At 40.1% G+C, this 17,553-nt stretch overlaps 1 protein-coding gene across 3 annotated transcripts in view; it reads right to left on the reverse strand.

Annotated features, from left to right (window-relative positions):
- DCTN4 (dynactin subunit 4) overlaps positions 1-17,553 on the reverse strand; it is a 32,893-nt gene that overhangs the window by 11,747 nt on the left and 3,593 nt on the right. For 2 of the 3 annotated variants that reach the window (XM_066343995.1, XM_066343997.1), the window contains exons 2-7: positions 16,400-16,470; positions 12,354-12,532; positions 4,992-5,035; positions 1,861-1,968; positions 699-719; positions 210-283 (exon numbers count right to left, since the gene is read on the reverse strand). In XM_066343995.1, coding sequence (XP_066200092.1) covers positions 210-283; positions 699-719; positions 1,861-1,968; positions 4,992-5,035; positions 12,354-12,532; positions 16,400-16,470 — 497 coding nt within the window. The remainder of the gene's footprint in view (positions 1-209; positions 284-698; positions 720-1,860; positions 1,969-4,991; positions 5,036-12,353; positions 12,533-16,399; positions 16,471-17,553) is intronic. The other variant, XM_066343996.1, reaches the window with a different exon arrangement.

Here is a 17,553-nt window from a genome sequence, read left to right on the forward strand (position 1 = left end):
GGGTCCACCTGATTATCCTCAAAGTCTATGATATCAAAAACTGAAGTATTCCTCTATTATAGAATATTGTTTCTGTGTAGGTCTTTTCTAAGTATGAGAATCATCTTCACCGTTGGCAACTGTTATGCATTTACTTAAAAATCACTTTCCTCCAATACTCATTTTGATACCTGCGTTTTCCCTCAAAGGCACTTAATGTCCAAACTTACGAAAGTCCAGCAAGGGTACTGATGGTCGCGCCAGCTCGCGGTCGCTGAAGCCTGGTTCCAAGGCCATATTTGTCCTAAAGAGAGTTCAGAAATTCCTATTAGAAATTCTACCTTTAAATATCTTGTTTATCAAAAGAAAAAATTTGGGGTGGGACAGCATGAGAAGCTCAGGGAAATAAGCAAAAAACAAACAAACAAAACCAAAACAAACCGATTTGAAAGCTTCTTCTAAAGAGAAGAATCTGTAGCTCCAAATCATCTTAATCTTAAAATAATAATAAAAGCACCAAACATAGAGACCGAAACTACACTAATACAGTAAAATTGAACAAAATATGATTTTTTTTAACTAATCTAAAAGTAACTAAGCTATGGCTTAGACCAGAGCTAGGTGGAGTGTCTACGGCACACGACGAATGTCTTCTTGGAACACCAGTGATCATCCGCTAACTTCTTCAGGGTTAGCAAGAATCATAAAAGAGAACTTACCACTACATGAATAGTGTGTTGCTGTAGGCCCCAAAATAGCAGCAGGTTGCAACAGAGACAAAAAATGCAGCATAAGATAGAAGCAAACTCATACAGCAGGCAGGTTATATGGGAAAGTTGGAAAAATGATGCATTTAATTCAAATCCCTCTCCTAAATGGACTAGTGCATATGCTGTTTGCATCACTGGACTATGCAGAAAAACTCTCTAAGGCTTCCTTCAAGTCTTTTGGCAAATAGATGCTTTGCAAGTTTAACTGTTTTATTAAATTCTAGATATTTTAATATGGACCTTACCAGTTCTTAGGGTTTCGATGGCTTAACTAATTCTCATGCAGAAGCAGTACAAGTTATTTATCCATTATAGGTCTCACTTCCTCAACTGCAAAATGGGGACATGCTATCTATTCCATGGGATTATTGTGACAATTAAATAAAATAATATGTGTAAGTGCTTAGCGCAGTGCTTGACACACCACTCACTGCCATTCAACAAATGGTATTTATTAGAAGCCAACTTGTTTGGTTCCAAGCAAACACACAGAAAACAAATTGTTCTGTGAGAGCAAATAAAATGGGGACAATAACAAAAGCTCCAAATCCTAATCTCTAGCTTCTGACTGGTAGCATTCAGACCAGTAAAGAATGACTTCTATAAATATTTGCTATCAAAAATTACTTTTGCATATATTACTCTATTGCATATATTACTCTATTTAACCACACACACACAGTATGTAAAATCAGTGTTTTTTATATTGGAGAAATATGGAAAGGGAACCCCAAAACTATAACTAGAGCTGGAAAACCACTACTACGAGGATGTCAAAGGTGGGTTATATGGTAATATGAATAAAATCTACCACTTCCAAGTTTCCGAAACATCCAAGAGTTGTAACAGTTCTGTGGCACTTACAGAATGAAACACTAGTCTCTGAAGGATAATCAGAAGGGAAAGGGCAATGATGGGGAAAGAGACAGAAATGTCTGTAACATGGTAAAGTATAACTGCTGGACTTAAACCCCTATCATTTGAGGAAACTCTCTGTTATCTATCCTTCAGGGATCTAGGGACAACAACCACTCTCTGAAATAATCACTGCTCTTATGCCCAGAGGTCTTGAACAATGAACTGCAAACTCCTTTCTGAACTAAGTCCTCACCGAAAAGGCCAAAGGCATATAGTTTCTGCGCCGTGCTAGTTTCTTGCGATCTCGCTCAACCTTCTCCTTCTGAGCAAGCTGCTGGTAATATTCAATCAGTTTGTTCATCTGCAATAAATCAAAGACTCAGTATTTGTTTCATGAAAAAGCTAACAGGAAACATACAAAATTAATCCGCTACACTGACTAGACACATAATAAATAGAGAAGACAAATTATTAGGGTGGCAGGTTTGCCCTTCAAGGAGAATTTATCTTCATTACACATCCATTTTGGAATTGAAATGGAACCTTCAACGTCAACAACAGGAGGAAGTGGACAATGAAGAGACTTCGGGAGGATGCCATGCTTCCTCCTCACTGCTCCTTTACGTCATTACTTACTTCCCCTCGCACAGCCACAGGAGCATCTAGTTCTAACATCTGACATTTCTTACTCTATTATCTCTCCCACTTCAACACATATTTTCATTTTTAAAATATATTTTAATCATAAGAACAATACATGTTGACTGTCAAAAGTTCAAACGATATACAAACAGAAAATACAAGTGAAACTTCTCTTTTATCCTTTGTACCCACATCTACCCTGCCCTCACCAGAGGTATCCACTACTACAGGTATCTTTCTTACACACTTACAGGCAGGCATGGTATTTTATTTTGTATACACTTAAAAAACCCATGTATATATAGACCCTGGTCAGTTGACTCAGTGGTCGGCCCGGTGTGTGGAAGTCCCGGGTTTGATTTCCAGCCAGGGCACACAGGAGAAGCGCCCATCTGCTTCTCTACCCCTCCCCCTCTCCTTTGCCTCTAGCTCTCTTTCCCTTCCCACAGCCAAGGCTCCATTGGAGCAAAGTTGGCCCGGGTGCTGAGGACGGCTCCATGGCCTCCACCTCAGGCGCTAGAATGGCTCTGATTGCAGCAGAGCAAGGCCCCAGAGGAGCCAAGTATCGCCCCCTGGTGGGCATGCTGGGTGGATCCCGGTCAGGCGCATACAGGAGTCTATCCGTCTGCCTGCCTCCCCACGGCTTCTCACTTCAGAAAAATACAAAGAAAAAACAAAAAACACCACCATGTATAGACATATAGCTTTTATATGTTTAAAAGTAAACACAGGTCTTTTTATTCTTCATATAAGAAAAGAGCTTATAACATTCTTCTCCACTGAAAATATCATAAACTTCCCATCCAGTACAAATACATCTACCTCATTCTTTTTCTTCTCCTCTGCGATAGGACTTAATGGTCTCCTAGTACCCACTCTTGTCCTCTCAATTCAGTAGCAATTATACTCTGGAAATAGTATTCTGATCCTGTCAGGTCTTTGCTTAAAACCTTTAAAGGAAAAAAAAGCCTTTAAAGGCTTCTCGGACTCCTTAGCTTGGTCTACATCAGTGGTTTTCAACTTTTAAACATGGGAACCGGTGAAAATAGAATTATTTTGGAGGCCACTAAGGCAGAAATCACCCTGAGCATAAGCAAATTCAGCTAAGATCGCTAGGTCTATAATCTTCATGCATCAGGGTGGTTAACTCTTAGGCAGACCAGCACAAAATTTCTGACGGACCAGTCCACAGACCACCAGTTGAAAAACTCTGGTCTATATGGTCCTACATGGTCTGACAGCAAATACTTCTCTCCAGTCATTCAATGCTATGTTCCACTTGTCACACTCACCTACAACTGATTTGCTTCTTTCACTCACAAGCTCCTTGCATATGCTGATCTCCTGCCTTGAACTCTTTCCCTTCGGTGCCTGTGGTCCTCATCTTAGCAACATCCTCAGATGTGGACCTAATTGGTTGAAATCGCCCCTAATACATGTCCACATGGCAAAATTTCTCTTCATCACATCACTTAGTTTTCCCTTTACCTGGGGATTATCTGATTTTGTTTTGTTATTAAATTTAAGCTCTGTGAGTGCAGGGACCATGTGTTCCTATTGTTCAGGACAGTCCCTAGCACAAAGTGCTCAATAAATGTATGATGGGAATATATTGTATACATAAGTGTCTAAGTACTTCTGTAGGTCAGAGTCCAGAAAGTAGATACTGCTGAGAGCTCAAGAAATTTGTACTAATTTACACTAACAACAGTATATATAAAAAGGTCCAATTCTCCATACCATCACTCGGGATATCTTCAGTATTTCTAATTGTTGCTGATATCATAAATGGTTAATTATAAATTTTCTTCTTTTCTTTTTTTTTTTTTTTTTTTTGTATTTTTCCAAAGTTAGAAGTGGGAGGTAGAGAGACTCCCACATGCACCTGACCAGGATCTACCTGGCATGCCCACCAGAGGGCAATGCTCTACCCATCTGGGGCATTGCTCCATTGCAGCTGGAGCCATTCTAACACCTGAGGTGAAGGCCATGGAGCCGTCCTCAGTGCCCGGGCCAACTTTGCTCCAGTGGAGCTTTGGCTGCAGGAGGGGAAGAGAGAGACAGAGAGGAAGGAGAGGGGGAGGGGTGGAGAAGCAGATAGGTGCTTCTCCTGTGTGCCCTGACTGGGAATCAAACCCGGGACTTCCACACACTGGGCCAACGCTCTACCGCTGAGCCAACTGGCCAGGGCCTTATAAATTGTTTCATTTGCAGTTTGATTGTACATACTTCACTTTAATAGTATTTCATTATCTTCCTCACATTCTAGTTCCAGAGGCAAAAAAATAAGCTCTAATGTATACTGCAGAGATCCATGCTCTGTGAACTGTTACAGGATGATCCAGTCATGCATGATTCTATAAGCAACCACTAGTGAGTCAAGGAGCATCTTCTAAATTAGCAGTGTTTCTAGTAGTAAAGATGCCTATATGTTGACTTCTAAGAGTATTTGAGAACAAATGGTACCTCAACTTAGTTGAAACAAAAACATATCATTTCCTTTTCTCAGTTCACACCTTAAGTAGAGAATTAACTATACCTAGGGTTTTCTATTAAGTTAATGGGAAAAAATGGCCAATGTGATTTAATGTCTTACAATGAAAAACACTAGCTCTGTGTAATAGATACCAAAATACACATTATGGATTTCTAAGCATGGGCCACATCCACTGATAAAATCAAAGAGCTTCAGTCTTTCCATCTTTTCTTATTTCATCCTTTTTCTAATGACCCTTTACTTACCCGTTGAGTGTGAGGATTTTCAGGTTCCTGCCAACCACCACTAGCTGCAAAATAAAGAAATATTAAATAAGAATTTTTCAAAATTTGGTAAATTTTATTTTCACAAAAGTAGATCATCTGCAGGCCACAAAATAACACTTAAAAATATAAAGTCACAGAACTTCCAAAAAAGAGTCCTGGAAGTAATACAGACCACAATGCTCGGAATAAAATTTTTTCTTTAAATATAATAAAGGTGATAATGATCACCACCAGCACTAAAACAGGCATAGCTCTGTGCCAGACACCTGAAATGGTATAACCATTTTATTCTTGTAATAACCCTGTGAGGTAGGGACTCATTATCAGCCATATTTTAAAAATGGGGACATTGAGGCTCAGAGAGTTAAATAACTTGCCCCAAAGTCACAGAGGTAGTAAGTGGTAAAGCCAGGATTCAAACTCTGGCTCCAAAAAGCCTTTTCTTTGCTGCAACACTGTGAAATTTTTGTTTTCTGACCCTGGTTTGGAAAATAAATTCTTTCATAAGAAACAAACAGCACAAATCATTATTATTCCAGAAAGCCAAAAGTAACACCACAATGAATACTTTCAACAAACGGTGCTACAACTGGACACCCACATCCAAAAAAGTGAACCTGTAACCCTACCTCACAGCATACACAAAACTTACTCTGAAATGGACAATACTTACATGTAAGAGCTAAAACGACAATCTTTCTAGAAGAAAACATCAATGAAAATCTAAGTGACCTGGGTTAGGCTAAGTTGCTTCACTAGGATATAAAAGGCACAAAATGTAAAATAACAAATTGATAAATTGGACCTCATCAAAACTAGAAACGTGTTCTTCAAAAGACACTGCTGAGAAAAAAGCAAGCCACAGACTGAAAGAATATATTTGCAAAACATATACTGAACAAAGGGCCTGTATCCAGAATACATAACTGCTACAACTCAATAAAAAGACAAAAATTCAGTTAAAAAAATGGGCAAAAGATTTGTACAAACACTTCACCAAAGAAAATATGGGTGGCAAATAAGCACATTAAGAAAATGCAAATTAAAACCACAATGAGGTATTCCCACACACGCACTAGAAGGGCTAAAATAAAAAAGCCTGACAATGCTAAGGGTTGTTGAGGAACTGGCACTCTCCTTACATTGCTGGTGAGAATCCAAAATGGTACGGCCACTGTGGGAAATAGTTTGGAAATTTCTAGTCATTAAATATACACACTAACTCTATGACCCAGCAATTCTACTCGTACGTTATTTACGAAAAAAGAAAACATTTTTACACTAAGATTTGTAAACAATGTTCATAGTAGCTTTATTCACAAGACAAAACCCGGCAAAAAAGCCAACATCTATCAACGGGAGAAGGAGGAAACAAACTGTGGCACATCCATACACCAGTGCGCTACTCCACAATAAAAAGCCAACGTCTATCAACGGGAGAAGGAGGAAACAAACTGTGGCACATCCATACACCAGTGCGCTACTCCACAATAAAAAGCCAACGTCTATCAACGGGAGAAGGAGGAAACAAACTGTGGCACATCCATACACCAGTGCGCTACTCCACAATAAAAAGCCAACGTCTATCAACGAGAGAAGGAGGAAACAAACTGTGGCACATCCATACACCAGTGCACTACTCCACAAAAAAAAGCAAAAACACGGGCAAACCTCAAAAGTATAATGTTAAGTAAAAGAAAATAATCACAAAAGACTATTAACTACAAGACTCCAATTATATATATAAAGTTCTGGAATAGGCAAAATTACAGCGACAGAAAGCTTATCAGTGGGTCAGGAGCCAGATCAGGGGAAGAAACTGACTGTAAAGGGCATGAAGAAATGTTTGGGGCGATGGAACTGTTCTGTAACATGACTGGTCGTGGCTACATGAGTATACACATTTGTCAAAATCATAGAAGTCTACATTTAAAATTGGAGAACTTTATTATACGTAAATTCCATCTCCATAAAGCTAACCAAAAAAAATGAAAAATATATTTATCTATAATGAGATACCATTTTGCAACCATCAGTTTGGTAAAACAATACCAATAAAAAAAGGATCTAGAGGAAGGGGTCGTCTACCCTCATCCATTACTAGTGGGAGGAAAAGCTGGTATACCATTTTAAAGATGTACACAACTTAAAACCAGACATTTTACTGTATTTCTCCATGTATAAGACGCACCATTTTCGAAAAACTGGGTGTGTCTTACACAATGGTTGTAAATCTTTTTACTTGCATTTCCTGTTCTTTTCACACTTGTTTTTGTGCTTATTATTAAAGGCTGTGATTTGTCATCAGACACAGATAAGGACAAGCTAATGGACAGGAGTTTTGATAGTGATTAGGAGTTGTATGAATTTTATGATGAATAAAACTTCAGTTCAATAACTTTATGTAACACATTTTTTTTCAAATTTTGGGCCTCAAAATTAAGGTGCACCGTATACATGGAGCATCTTATACATAGGGAAATACGGTACTTTTAGTTATGCAGAGAAACACTTACTCTTGTGACTTAGGAAACACATACAGGAATGTTTCTAACAGTACTGTTGTCAAAAGGGAAAGATTGACAACAACCTAAATGTCCTTACAGGGAGACTAAGTAAACTGTGGTAAAGCATGCATCAAATCAACTATCATAAATATAATATTGATAGAGAAAAGTTGTAGCATGATACATACAGTATGTTTCCATTTGTTTCACACTGAAAACCATTATTTGCTACTGGCTATACACATTTGTGGAGAATTATAAAGACATAAATGGACACTGATGAACACTGAATTCAGAATCGGGATAATTACCTTTCTTTAAGAGGCAGGAGAAGGAGGATGGGAGGAAGGCAACACAGGAGTATAAATTGTTTTGGTTATATTTCCTTTTTTTTAAGTGAGAGGAAGGGAGATAGTGAGACAGACTCCCACATGCACCCCAACTGGAATCCATCCAGCAGCCCTGTCTTGGGCTAATGCTCACAACCAAGTATTTTTAGCGCCTGAGGCTAACTCTTGGGCCAACTGAGTCATCCTCAGCACCTGGGAACCAAACAAGCCACTGGCTGTGGGAGAGAGAAAGAGAGACAATGGGAAGAGGGAGGGGGAAGAAGCAGAGGGTAGCTTCTCTTGAGTGCCCTCAGCAGGAATCGAACCCAGGATGTCCATACACCCACTGACGCTATCCACTGAGCCAACCAGCCACAGCCATATTTACTTTCTTAAGCAGGGGTATAAATACATGAATGTGTAATATTTGTATTAAAGTATATTTTTTTCAAAACAGAAGGGACTCCTGCTGAAGGTGCCACTAACTCCCTTGCAAGAAATGGCAGCAAGAGGCCCTGGCCGGTTGGCTCAGCGGTAGAGCGTCGGCCTGGCGTGCCGGGGACCCGGGTTCGATTCCCGGCCAGGGCACATAGGAGAAGCGCCCATTTGCTTCTCCACCCCGCCCCTCCTTCCTCTCTGTCTCTCTCTTCCCCTCCCGCAGCCGAGGCTCCATTGGAGCAAAGATGGCCCGGGCGCTGGGGATGGCTCCTTGGCCTCTGCCCCAGGCGCTAGAGTGGCTCTGGTCGCGGCAGAGCAACGCCCCGGAAGGGCAGAGCATCGCCCCCTGGTGGGCAGAGCGTTGCCCCTGGTGGGCGTGCCGGGTGGATCCCGGTCGGGCGCATGCAGGAGTCTGTCTGACTGTCTCTCCCCGTTTCCAGCTTCAGAAAAATACAAAAAAATAAAAAATAAAATAAAATAAAATAAAAAGAAATGGCAGCAAGAACATCAAGCACTTTATTCATATCTTAAAGGTTGCCTACTTAACGCAATTGTTTTTTTAAAAATCTGAATGTTCCACATAATTGCTTCTTTAGAACTGGCGATTTATTCTACACAGCAATTTGGGAGACATAACGTCACTGTAAGTTTTTCTCTGCATATTACTGACACAGTGGCTTACTCATAAACAAACAGTTCCGACTGAAGTGGTTTCAGACTCCTCAGACACCAATCACATCATGAAGAAATGAAATTATCTATACCTTTTTTTTTTTTTTTTTTTTTTTTTGCATTTTTCTGAAGCTGGAAACGGAGAGACAGTCAGACAGACTCCCGCATGCGCCCGACCGGGATCCACCCGGCACGCCCACCAGGGGCGAAGCTCTGCCCACCAGGGGGCGATGCTCTGCCCATCCTGGGCGTCGCCATGTTGCGACCAGAGCCACTCTAGCGCCTGAGGCAGAGGCCACAGAGCCATCCCCAGCGCCCGGGCCATCTTTTGCTCCAATGGAGCCTTGGCTGCGGGAGGGGAAGAGAGAGACAGAGAGGAAGGCGCGGCGGAGGGGTGGAGAAGCAAATGGGCGCTTCTCCTGTGTGCCCTGGCCGGGAATCGAACCCGGGTCCTCCGCATGCTAGGCCGACGCTCTACCGCTGAGCCAACCGGCCAGGGCCTATCTATACCCTTTTAAGAGCTTCTAGAATTCAATTGTCACTGTCAAGATATGCTAGAAGAGAGATTTCTAAAAGCAAACACAAGTTTTCAGTTCTGAAATAAAAATTCTCTAATCTTAAATGGCTCACAAGCCAAAAAAGTGTAAACATTCACTTACAGAGGAACAAACAGAAATCTATTTGAATTTGTGGGCTTTGTTTCTTTACTTTGCTAAAGAGACAGAATACAAACATGGAAAACTACACTTTAACTCACTGTGGTATACTGTCTACTATGCCACTTTGAAGTATTTTTATCTTTTTACATTTAAATTCACACAAAAAATTCAAACTACTTGCTTGCTACATTGAAATTAAATCATATACACACAAATATATACTCAAAATTTAAAAAGATGCTAAGTAATCATTCTATTTTTTTAAAGATATTTTATTTATTCATTTTAGAGAGAGGAAAGAAAGAGAGAGAAAAAGGAGGGAAGGAGGGAGGGAGGGAGGGGAAGGAGCAGGAAGCGTCAACTCATAGTAGTTGCTTCTCCTATGTGCCTTGACTGGGCAAGCCCAGAGTTTTGAACTGGTGACGTCAGCACTCCAGGTCAGGACTTTATCTACTGCACCACCACAGGTCAGGTACTAAGTAATCATTCTAATATGAATCACATTTCAGAAAATATCTACTCACCAATGAGCATTTTGAGCATTTTTAAGGAACTAAGATATACTTGTTTAGTTACTTTTTTTTGTTTCTAAGGAATAGTTTATCATTTTAATGTACAAAGTCAGAAAAATAACCAAGAGCTCAAGCATTCTAAACCAAGTGGCAAAGCACACCGAGTCAAGGATTATATTTTTAACAACCGAGTTGAATCTAAAGAAACGTCGCCCATATTTACTTTCAAACTGTGCAAGAATTGTCCACCTTCATTTTAGTTATGTCAAATGACATGAGTTTGTTATGAGTTTCTCAGGTATTTATTAGTAAGCAGACATCTTTTATGAAAATTCAAAAATGGGAATTTTTAATAAGTCTAAAAAGTTTTCAGAAAATTAAATTTCAGAAAGAAAAAAGATAACGGAGATAAGCAATGCTACTATTTAAATAAAAAATAAATAGCAACTCAAGATTCTGAACTGACTATATAATGTTTCTACTCTGAAGTACAGGAAATGTAAAAATAAAGGAAGTTTCCTAATAAAAATAAGTGCCACCTCCACTCTGAAATGCTCAAATGACAGAGAGGTAATTAATGCTTTAGGTAGTCTTTAGGTTCAAATACATAACTTTTCTGTTTCACTGATAAATATCTATAAAAACACATATATATACATATATATACTGCTCACAAGAATTAGGGGATATTTCAAAATAAATATGAAGTGATAAAAAATGAAGCTTTTTTTTATTAAACGAACATCAGAAAAATGACAAGTCAAAGAAAGTTGTTTGATTATGCAAATGAGATGCAAAACCAACTTTCATTTCATTGATGAACATGCGCTATAAGTACGCTAAAAAGTACCACAGTATCTGCATGTTCCCTGACCCCCTAATTTTTGTGAGCAACGTACATATGTATACACATATACATATACATACATGAATTCTTGAATCCTTGAGCACATGTCTGACTGCTTCAGGATAGATACTTGGGACATGAAATTGCAGGACAGAAGGAAATAAAGCAATTTAAAATTTTAACAGATGTTGTGAAATGCTCTTCCAAGTGGTAGCATACAAAAGAACTATTTCCCTATATTCTTGCCAACACTTGACTATTACCAGATATAAAAAAATTTACCAATAGCTTTCATTTGCATTTCCCTACTTAGAAAAGTTGAACATATCTTTCTGCTTATTTACTGACTTTTTAAGGAAATAATGCCTCATCAAGTTGTGTGTAAAATAATAAATCTAATCAACTAGACAATGAAAACTAAATGAAGAATTCATACATTTAATATAGGGTCTTGCCTGACCTGTGGTGGCGCAGTGGATAAAGCGTCAACCTGGAAACGCTGAGGTCGCCAGTTCAAAACCCTGGGCTTGCCTGGTCAAGGCACATATGGGAGTTGATGCTTCCAGCTCCTCCCCCCCTTCTCTCTTTCTGTCTCTCTCTCTCTCCCTCTCCTCTCTAAAATGAATAAATAAATAAATAAATAAATAAATAAAATAATATAGGGTCTTTGTTTCCAAAGAACTCGTATTAGAGTTAAAACTACTTCAAAAACTCACATATAGAAATATTAACCGTACAAAGCAGTTCATGATATCCAGAGAATGAGCAGAGGTATAAAGAAAGGTCGAGGGTGAAACATGAGTTCTGACTTCAAACAAGGTTAGGGTCGTCCCATGGAATCTGCAAGGTTACTTAAGTGGGTGGGGTGAAGACAGCCACGTTCATCCCACTGTGGCCCCTTCAGTGTGTACGTTTTGGTTACTGACCATTTTTATTTCCACTCTGAGAGCTGCTGATCTTATCTTTTGCCTGTTTTCTATTGAGTCTCTTTCTTATTCATTTATAGGTTCTTCAGTTTTGGTTCTTTATATTTAGGTTTACTGTACATGATCCAAATGTTTTTCTTAATTTGTCACTTTTATTTTAGTTTTGCTCATGGTGTGTTTTGTCATCAGGAACACTTATTTTTTATGAAGAGCATCAATATTTTCATTCTAAGAAAATGTCAGATTTATAAAAGCTATTTTATCAACTCTAAAAACACTATTTAACCTCATCTTAGATGAAATATTGTCCATAAATGTGAGAATTTGGGAATGCAGAAGGTTTATCTAACTTTAGTTCCTACTGCCCAACAGGTCACACATAATCAACTCCGTGGGCAATGACAGCACTGTGAATTTCACAAAATCTCAAGTTGAAGTCTACCTCACTCACCCACAGATTTGTCTGCCATGCCCACATCTCTAGAGGTCCAGCGACAAAATCCACAGGCCAGGTAATAGGCTTTCTTCATGGTGGTCTTGGCTGGGTCATCTGGAAGCTGCGTGGAGATGCTTGTCGCCCGGGTGGAGAGGGTGTGCATGCAACCAGGGCAGTCAAAGCAGTTAGCGCATCTACGGTACAAAGAAGACAATTCAGTCACTCAACAGTATTACCAAGCACCTGCTATGCACCAAACATCATTTAGGTGTTAAGAATCCAAGCGAGACCTGTAGGGAGGGGTGTCTCTCTAGCAAAAAGAAATAATAAAGCCTGACCAGGAGGTGGCGCAGTGGATAGAGCATCGGACTGGGATGCGGAAGCACCCAGGTTCGAGACCCCGAGGTTGCCAGCTTGAGTACAGACTCATCTGGTTTGAGCAAAGTTCACCAGCTTGGACCCAAGGTCGCTGGCTCAAGCAAGGGGTTACTCAGTCTGCTGAAGGCCCGCGGTCAAGGCACATATGAGAAAGCAATCGATGAACAACTAAGGTGTTGCAACGCGCAATGAAAAACTAATGATTGATGCTTCTCATCTCTCTCCATTCCTGTCTATCTGTCCCTGTCTATCCCTCTCTCTGACTCACTCTCTGTCTCTGTAAAAAATAAATTAATAAATAAAAATTAAAAAAAAAGAAATAATAAAGTATTCCTGAGACTCCTACAAACTTTGTTTTAAAATTTAGAAGTACTGTATGTGCTTTAAAAAAAAAAAGCAATCAGTACCACAGTTCCTGAAGAATTAGAGCCTGGCCCAATCCTACTTCACAGCGGGAGTCAGTGTTAACAGTGTGGACTCTTCTTACACTTGTACAGACCACATAAAGTTCTGGGGAAAACAGAAATGTCACAGACTCGGCCTATAGAGAAAACAGAACAACTGCAAAATAGAAAGCTGAGAGGCAACAATACAACAATCTGTGAAATATGTTTGGAAAATAACTGCTTATTTGCTGTGCCAGAGAGCTGAAACAGACACCAAATGATGCCAGCAAGCTGCAGTGGTTCAGAATGCTGCATTTTCAGGGCTCTTTAGCACTATTCTCCCAGGGCTCAGCCAACATTCCCTCTTCAGGGGCCCCTGTACCGTGCTGCTTTTAAGTTCCCCCCACCTGAGGTTATCAAGATTTCACCACCAGTCCTGAGCTTGGTCTGAAGTTCCATTCCGTAACTCCAATTAGCTGCAACATTTTGCCATCTGGATAATATCCTTAGATAAAAATAATAATAGTATCCACCTCACAGGGATATTTTGAGGATTAAATGATAACATTGATGTGTGAACAGCATATAAAACTTTCTGGCTTATCTGAAGGTACTTCTTGGAGACAGCAAAGACAAATAATAGTGGTTCACATCCATGGGGCTGTAGGAGTGTGACTGGTGGGAAGGACTTTCACATTAAACAGAAAACCAAACAGCACCCAGGAGCAACGAGCACACCTACAACCCAGATCCTGGTTTTTAATACCACTCTCCATTAAAAGGAACTAAGGCTCCTTAGAGAAATGGTTAATGCTAGCCTTGAGGCAGAAAATATACAGGATGAGGCTGGAGTATCTTAGTAGTACCGGAAGTAAGAAAGTGCTCTAATGAATGAACAAAAACCACTCACACACAACTGGGGTAAATCAAAGAGATAGAGGAGTCTACTGAAAGAGTTCCTAATGGCCAACAGTAGAACAATCTGAGCAGAAAAAAAAGTAGCATTGGGCCCTGGCCGGTTGGCTCAGTGGTAGAGCGTCGGCCTGGCGTGCGGAAGTCCCGGGTTCAATTCCCGGCCAGGGCACACAGGAGAAGCGCCCATCTGCTTCTCCACCCCTCCCCCAATCCTTCCTCTCTGTCTCTCTCTTCCCCTCCCGCAGCCAAGGCTCCACTGGAGCAAAAGATAGCCAGGGCGCTGGGGATGGCTCCTTGGCCTCTGCCCCAGGCGCTAGAGTGGCTCTGGTCGCGACAGAGCGACGCCCCGGATGGGCAGAACATCGCCCCCTGGTGGGCGTGCCAGGTGGATCCCAGTTGGGCGCATGCCGGAATCTGTCTGACTGCCTCCCCATTTCCAGCTTTGGAAAAATACAAAAAAAAAAAAAAAAGTAGCATTGGATTATAACCTAAAGCAGTGGCCCCAACCCCCAGGCCGCAGACTGGTACCGGTCCGTGGGTCATTTGGTACTGGTCCACAGAGAAAGAATAAATAACTTACATTATTCCCGTTTTATTTATATTTAAGTCTGAACGATGTTTTATTTTTAAAAAATGACCAGATTCCCTCTGTTACATCCGTCTAAGACTCACTCTTGACGCTTGTCTCGTAAATTCGACAATTATATTTAAAAATACCAGTTTTGGCCTGACCTGTGGTGGCGCAGTGGATAAAGCATCGACCTGGAAATGCTGAGGTCGCCAGTTCGAAATCCTGGGCTTGCCTGGTCAAGGCACATATGGGAGTTGATGCTTCCAGCTCCTCCCCCCGTCTCTCTCTCCTCTCTCTCTCTCTCTCTCTCTCTCTGTCTCTCTCTCTCCCTCTCTCTCTCCTCTCTAAAATGAATAAATAAATAAAAATTTTAAATAAATAAATAAAAATACCAGTTTTTACACCGGTCGCATAATTTCATTTTGTGCATTTATCGGTCCCATCCTAAAAGCCGGTCTGTGAAAATATTTTCTGACATTAAACTGGTCCGTGGCCCAAAAAAGGATGGGGACCACTGACCTAAAGTATATATATATAAAAAAAAAATCACACACACACAAAACCTAAAGTATCAAATATCCAGGAGCTCATTCTGCTTTAAGTTAAATAATTGGTTAAATAAATAAATAGCGGGGAGTCTTTCAAGCAAAAAATTCCAAATAATTTATTTAGATATCCCTCATGGAAGAACATAAGTCCCTACTATTTAAGAGTGGGCTGCAATAGTGATTTCCCTTCTAAACAGGACAACATGAAAAGGGGTGGGGGGAGGGGGGAAGAGTACCTTTACATGGGTGCAATCTGACAAGCACTAGCTAAAGCCAGGTGATCAAGATAAACATCAACAGTGATAGTCATATTGATAGTATGTTCCTGTTACGTTGAGGGACGCACTTGATTTCTGTGGTCCTCATCCCCAAAACACATCCCCCCAGCTGATGAGAAAAACTTCAGATAAATTTCAACTGAGGGACACTCTACACCAGGGGTCGGGAACCTTTTTGGCTGAGAGAGTCATGAACTCCACATATTTTAAAATGTAATTCCATGAGAGCCATACAACGACCCGTGTACGTTAAGCATTATCCAATAAAAATTTGGTGTCGTCCCGGAGGACAGCTGTGATTGGCTCCAGCCACCCGCAACCATGAACATGAGTGGTAGGAAATGAATGGACTGTAATACATGAGAATGTTTTATATTTTTAACATTATTATTATTTTTTATTAAAGATTTGTCTGCGAGCCAGATGCAGCCATCAAAAGAGCCACATCTAGCTCACAAGCCATAGGTTCCCGACCCCTGCTCTACAATATATCTCACTATTACTCTTTAAAACTTTTAAGGTCACCAATACCAAGGAAAGTCTAAGAGAATATCCCAGTAATAGGACCCTAAGGAGACATAACTATTAAGTATAACCTGAATATCCTGAATAGGATCCTGGGACAGAAAAAGGAGATTAGGAAAAAACTAAAATCTGAATAAAATATGGAGTTTATTTAATGATAATGTACCAGTACTGTTCATTAACTGAGACAAATATACCATGCTAAAGTAAGATGTTAACAGCAGGGGGGACTGGATATGGGATAAATGGGAATTTTTTATATCATCTTCACAATAATTCTTAAGTCTAAAACTGTTCTAAAAATAGGAAGTTCATTTAAAGGATCAAAAGACATTTTATCTTTGGCAAAGGTCATATAAAAAAATGAAAAAAGCCAGTTAAAAAAGTTATTTTCATGTGTTTTTCTTAACAGCTTTTACAAAAATAGTTGAGGGAAACAAAAAATGAATCCTGGTCTTACCTGTTCTTTTTTAGTTTGGCTTCCGCTGATGGCATATTTTCTAAGCAACTGGGACAATAGTGGGAGTCCACCTAGAAAGAAACAGGAAATAAAAACATCAGAGGAAAAGAAACTAAGTTTAGCTTATCTATATGTCTTTGCCAAACAGTAAAATTTAGTCTATTATACTGAAGATGAGAAAGCACTGATCTGGCAAAGAACCTAAATCGTTTTCAACTAAGGAATTATCCCTCAATCACCTGTTTGTTTGTTTGCCTGTTTGTTTGTTTTTAACAATCCAGATTTCTAAAACCCTTCTACTTTTCCTTTCTGGTTTTTCCTGTTCCCTTTCACCAGGGTTTTATCAATCAGATGTGTTAAAAATTGTCCATGTAGGCCCTGGCCGGTTTGCTCAGTAGTAGAGTGTCGGCCTGGCATGCGGGAGTCCCGGGTTCAATTCCCAGCCAGGGCACACAGGAGAAGCGCCCATCTGCTTCTCCACCCCTCCCCCTCTCCTTCCTCTCTGTCTCTCTCTTCCCCTCCCGCAGTCAAGGCTCCATTGGAGCAAAGTTGGCCCACACGCTGAGGATGGCTCTGTGGCCTCTGCCTCAGGCACTAGAATGGCTCTGGTTGCAACAGAGCAATGACCCAGATGGGCAGAGCATCGCCCCCTGGTGGGCATGCTGGGTGGATCCTGGTCGGGCGCATGCGGGAGACTGTCTGCCTCCCCGTTTCCAACTTCAGAAAAATACAAAAAAATAAAATAAAAATTGTCCATGTAATAACCTCGAAAGATGAATAAATAAAATAACCTAATTTGTAAAGCTGTGATCAAATTTTCATCTTATCTAGTTTAGCTTTACTGGACTATAGTACTTTGAGCATATTTAAATTGTGAGAAACTTAAGAAATCTTCTCATTACTGAAACAATACATGTTCACTGAAGAACAGCATAAATTATTGTTTACAAAATCAGCTATAGCCAAACCAATCAAATATTTAAATAACAAATTAAACTACTGATCTAACCTACTATAGTGGTTAACTCAAAAACATATTATAAAATTAAGTTCATTATATTTTTTCAAGTCTGAATAATTATTTTCTTAAATGTAGGTAAATTCTATCTGACGATTCTAAAACTCAAGTCACCTGCAGATGGAAAGACAAACTG

Source organism: Saccopteryx leptura, chromosome 6, assembly GCF_036850995.1.
Source record: "Saccopteryx leptura isolate mSacLep1 chromosome 6, mSacLep1_pri_phased_curated, whole genome shotgun sequence".
NCBI lineage: Eukaryota > Metazoa > Chordata > Mammalia > Chiroptera > Emballonuridae > Saccopteryx > Saccopteryx leptura.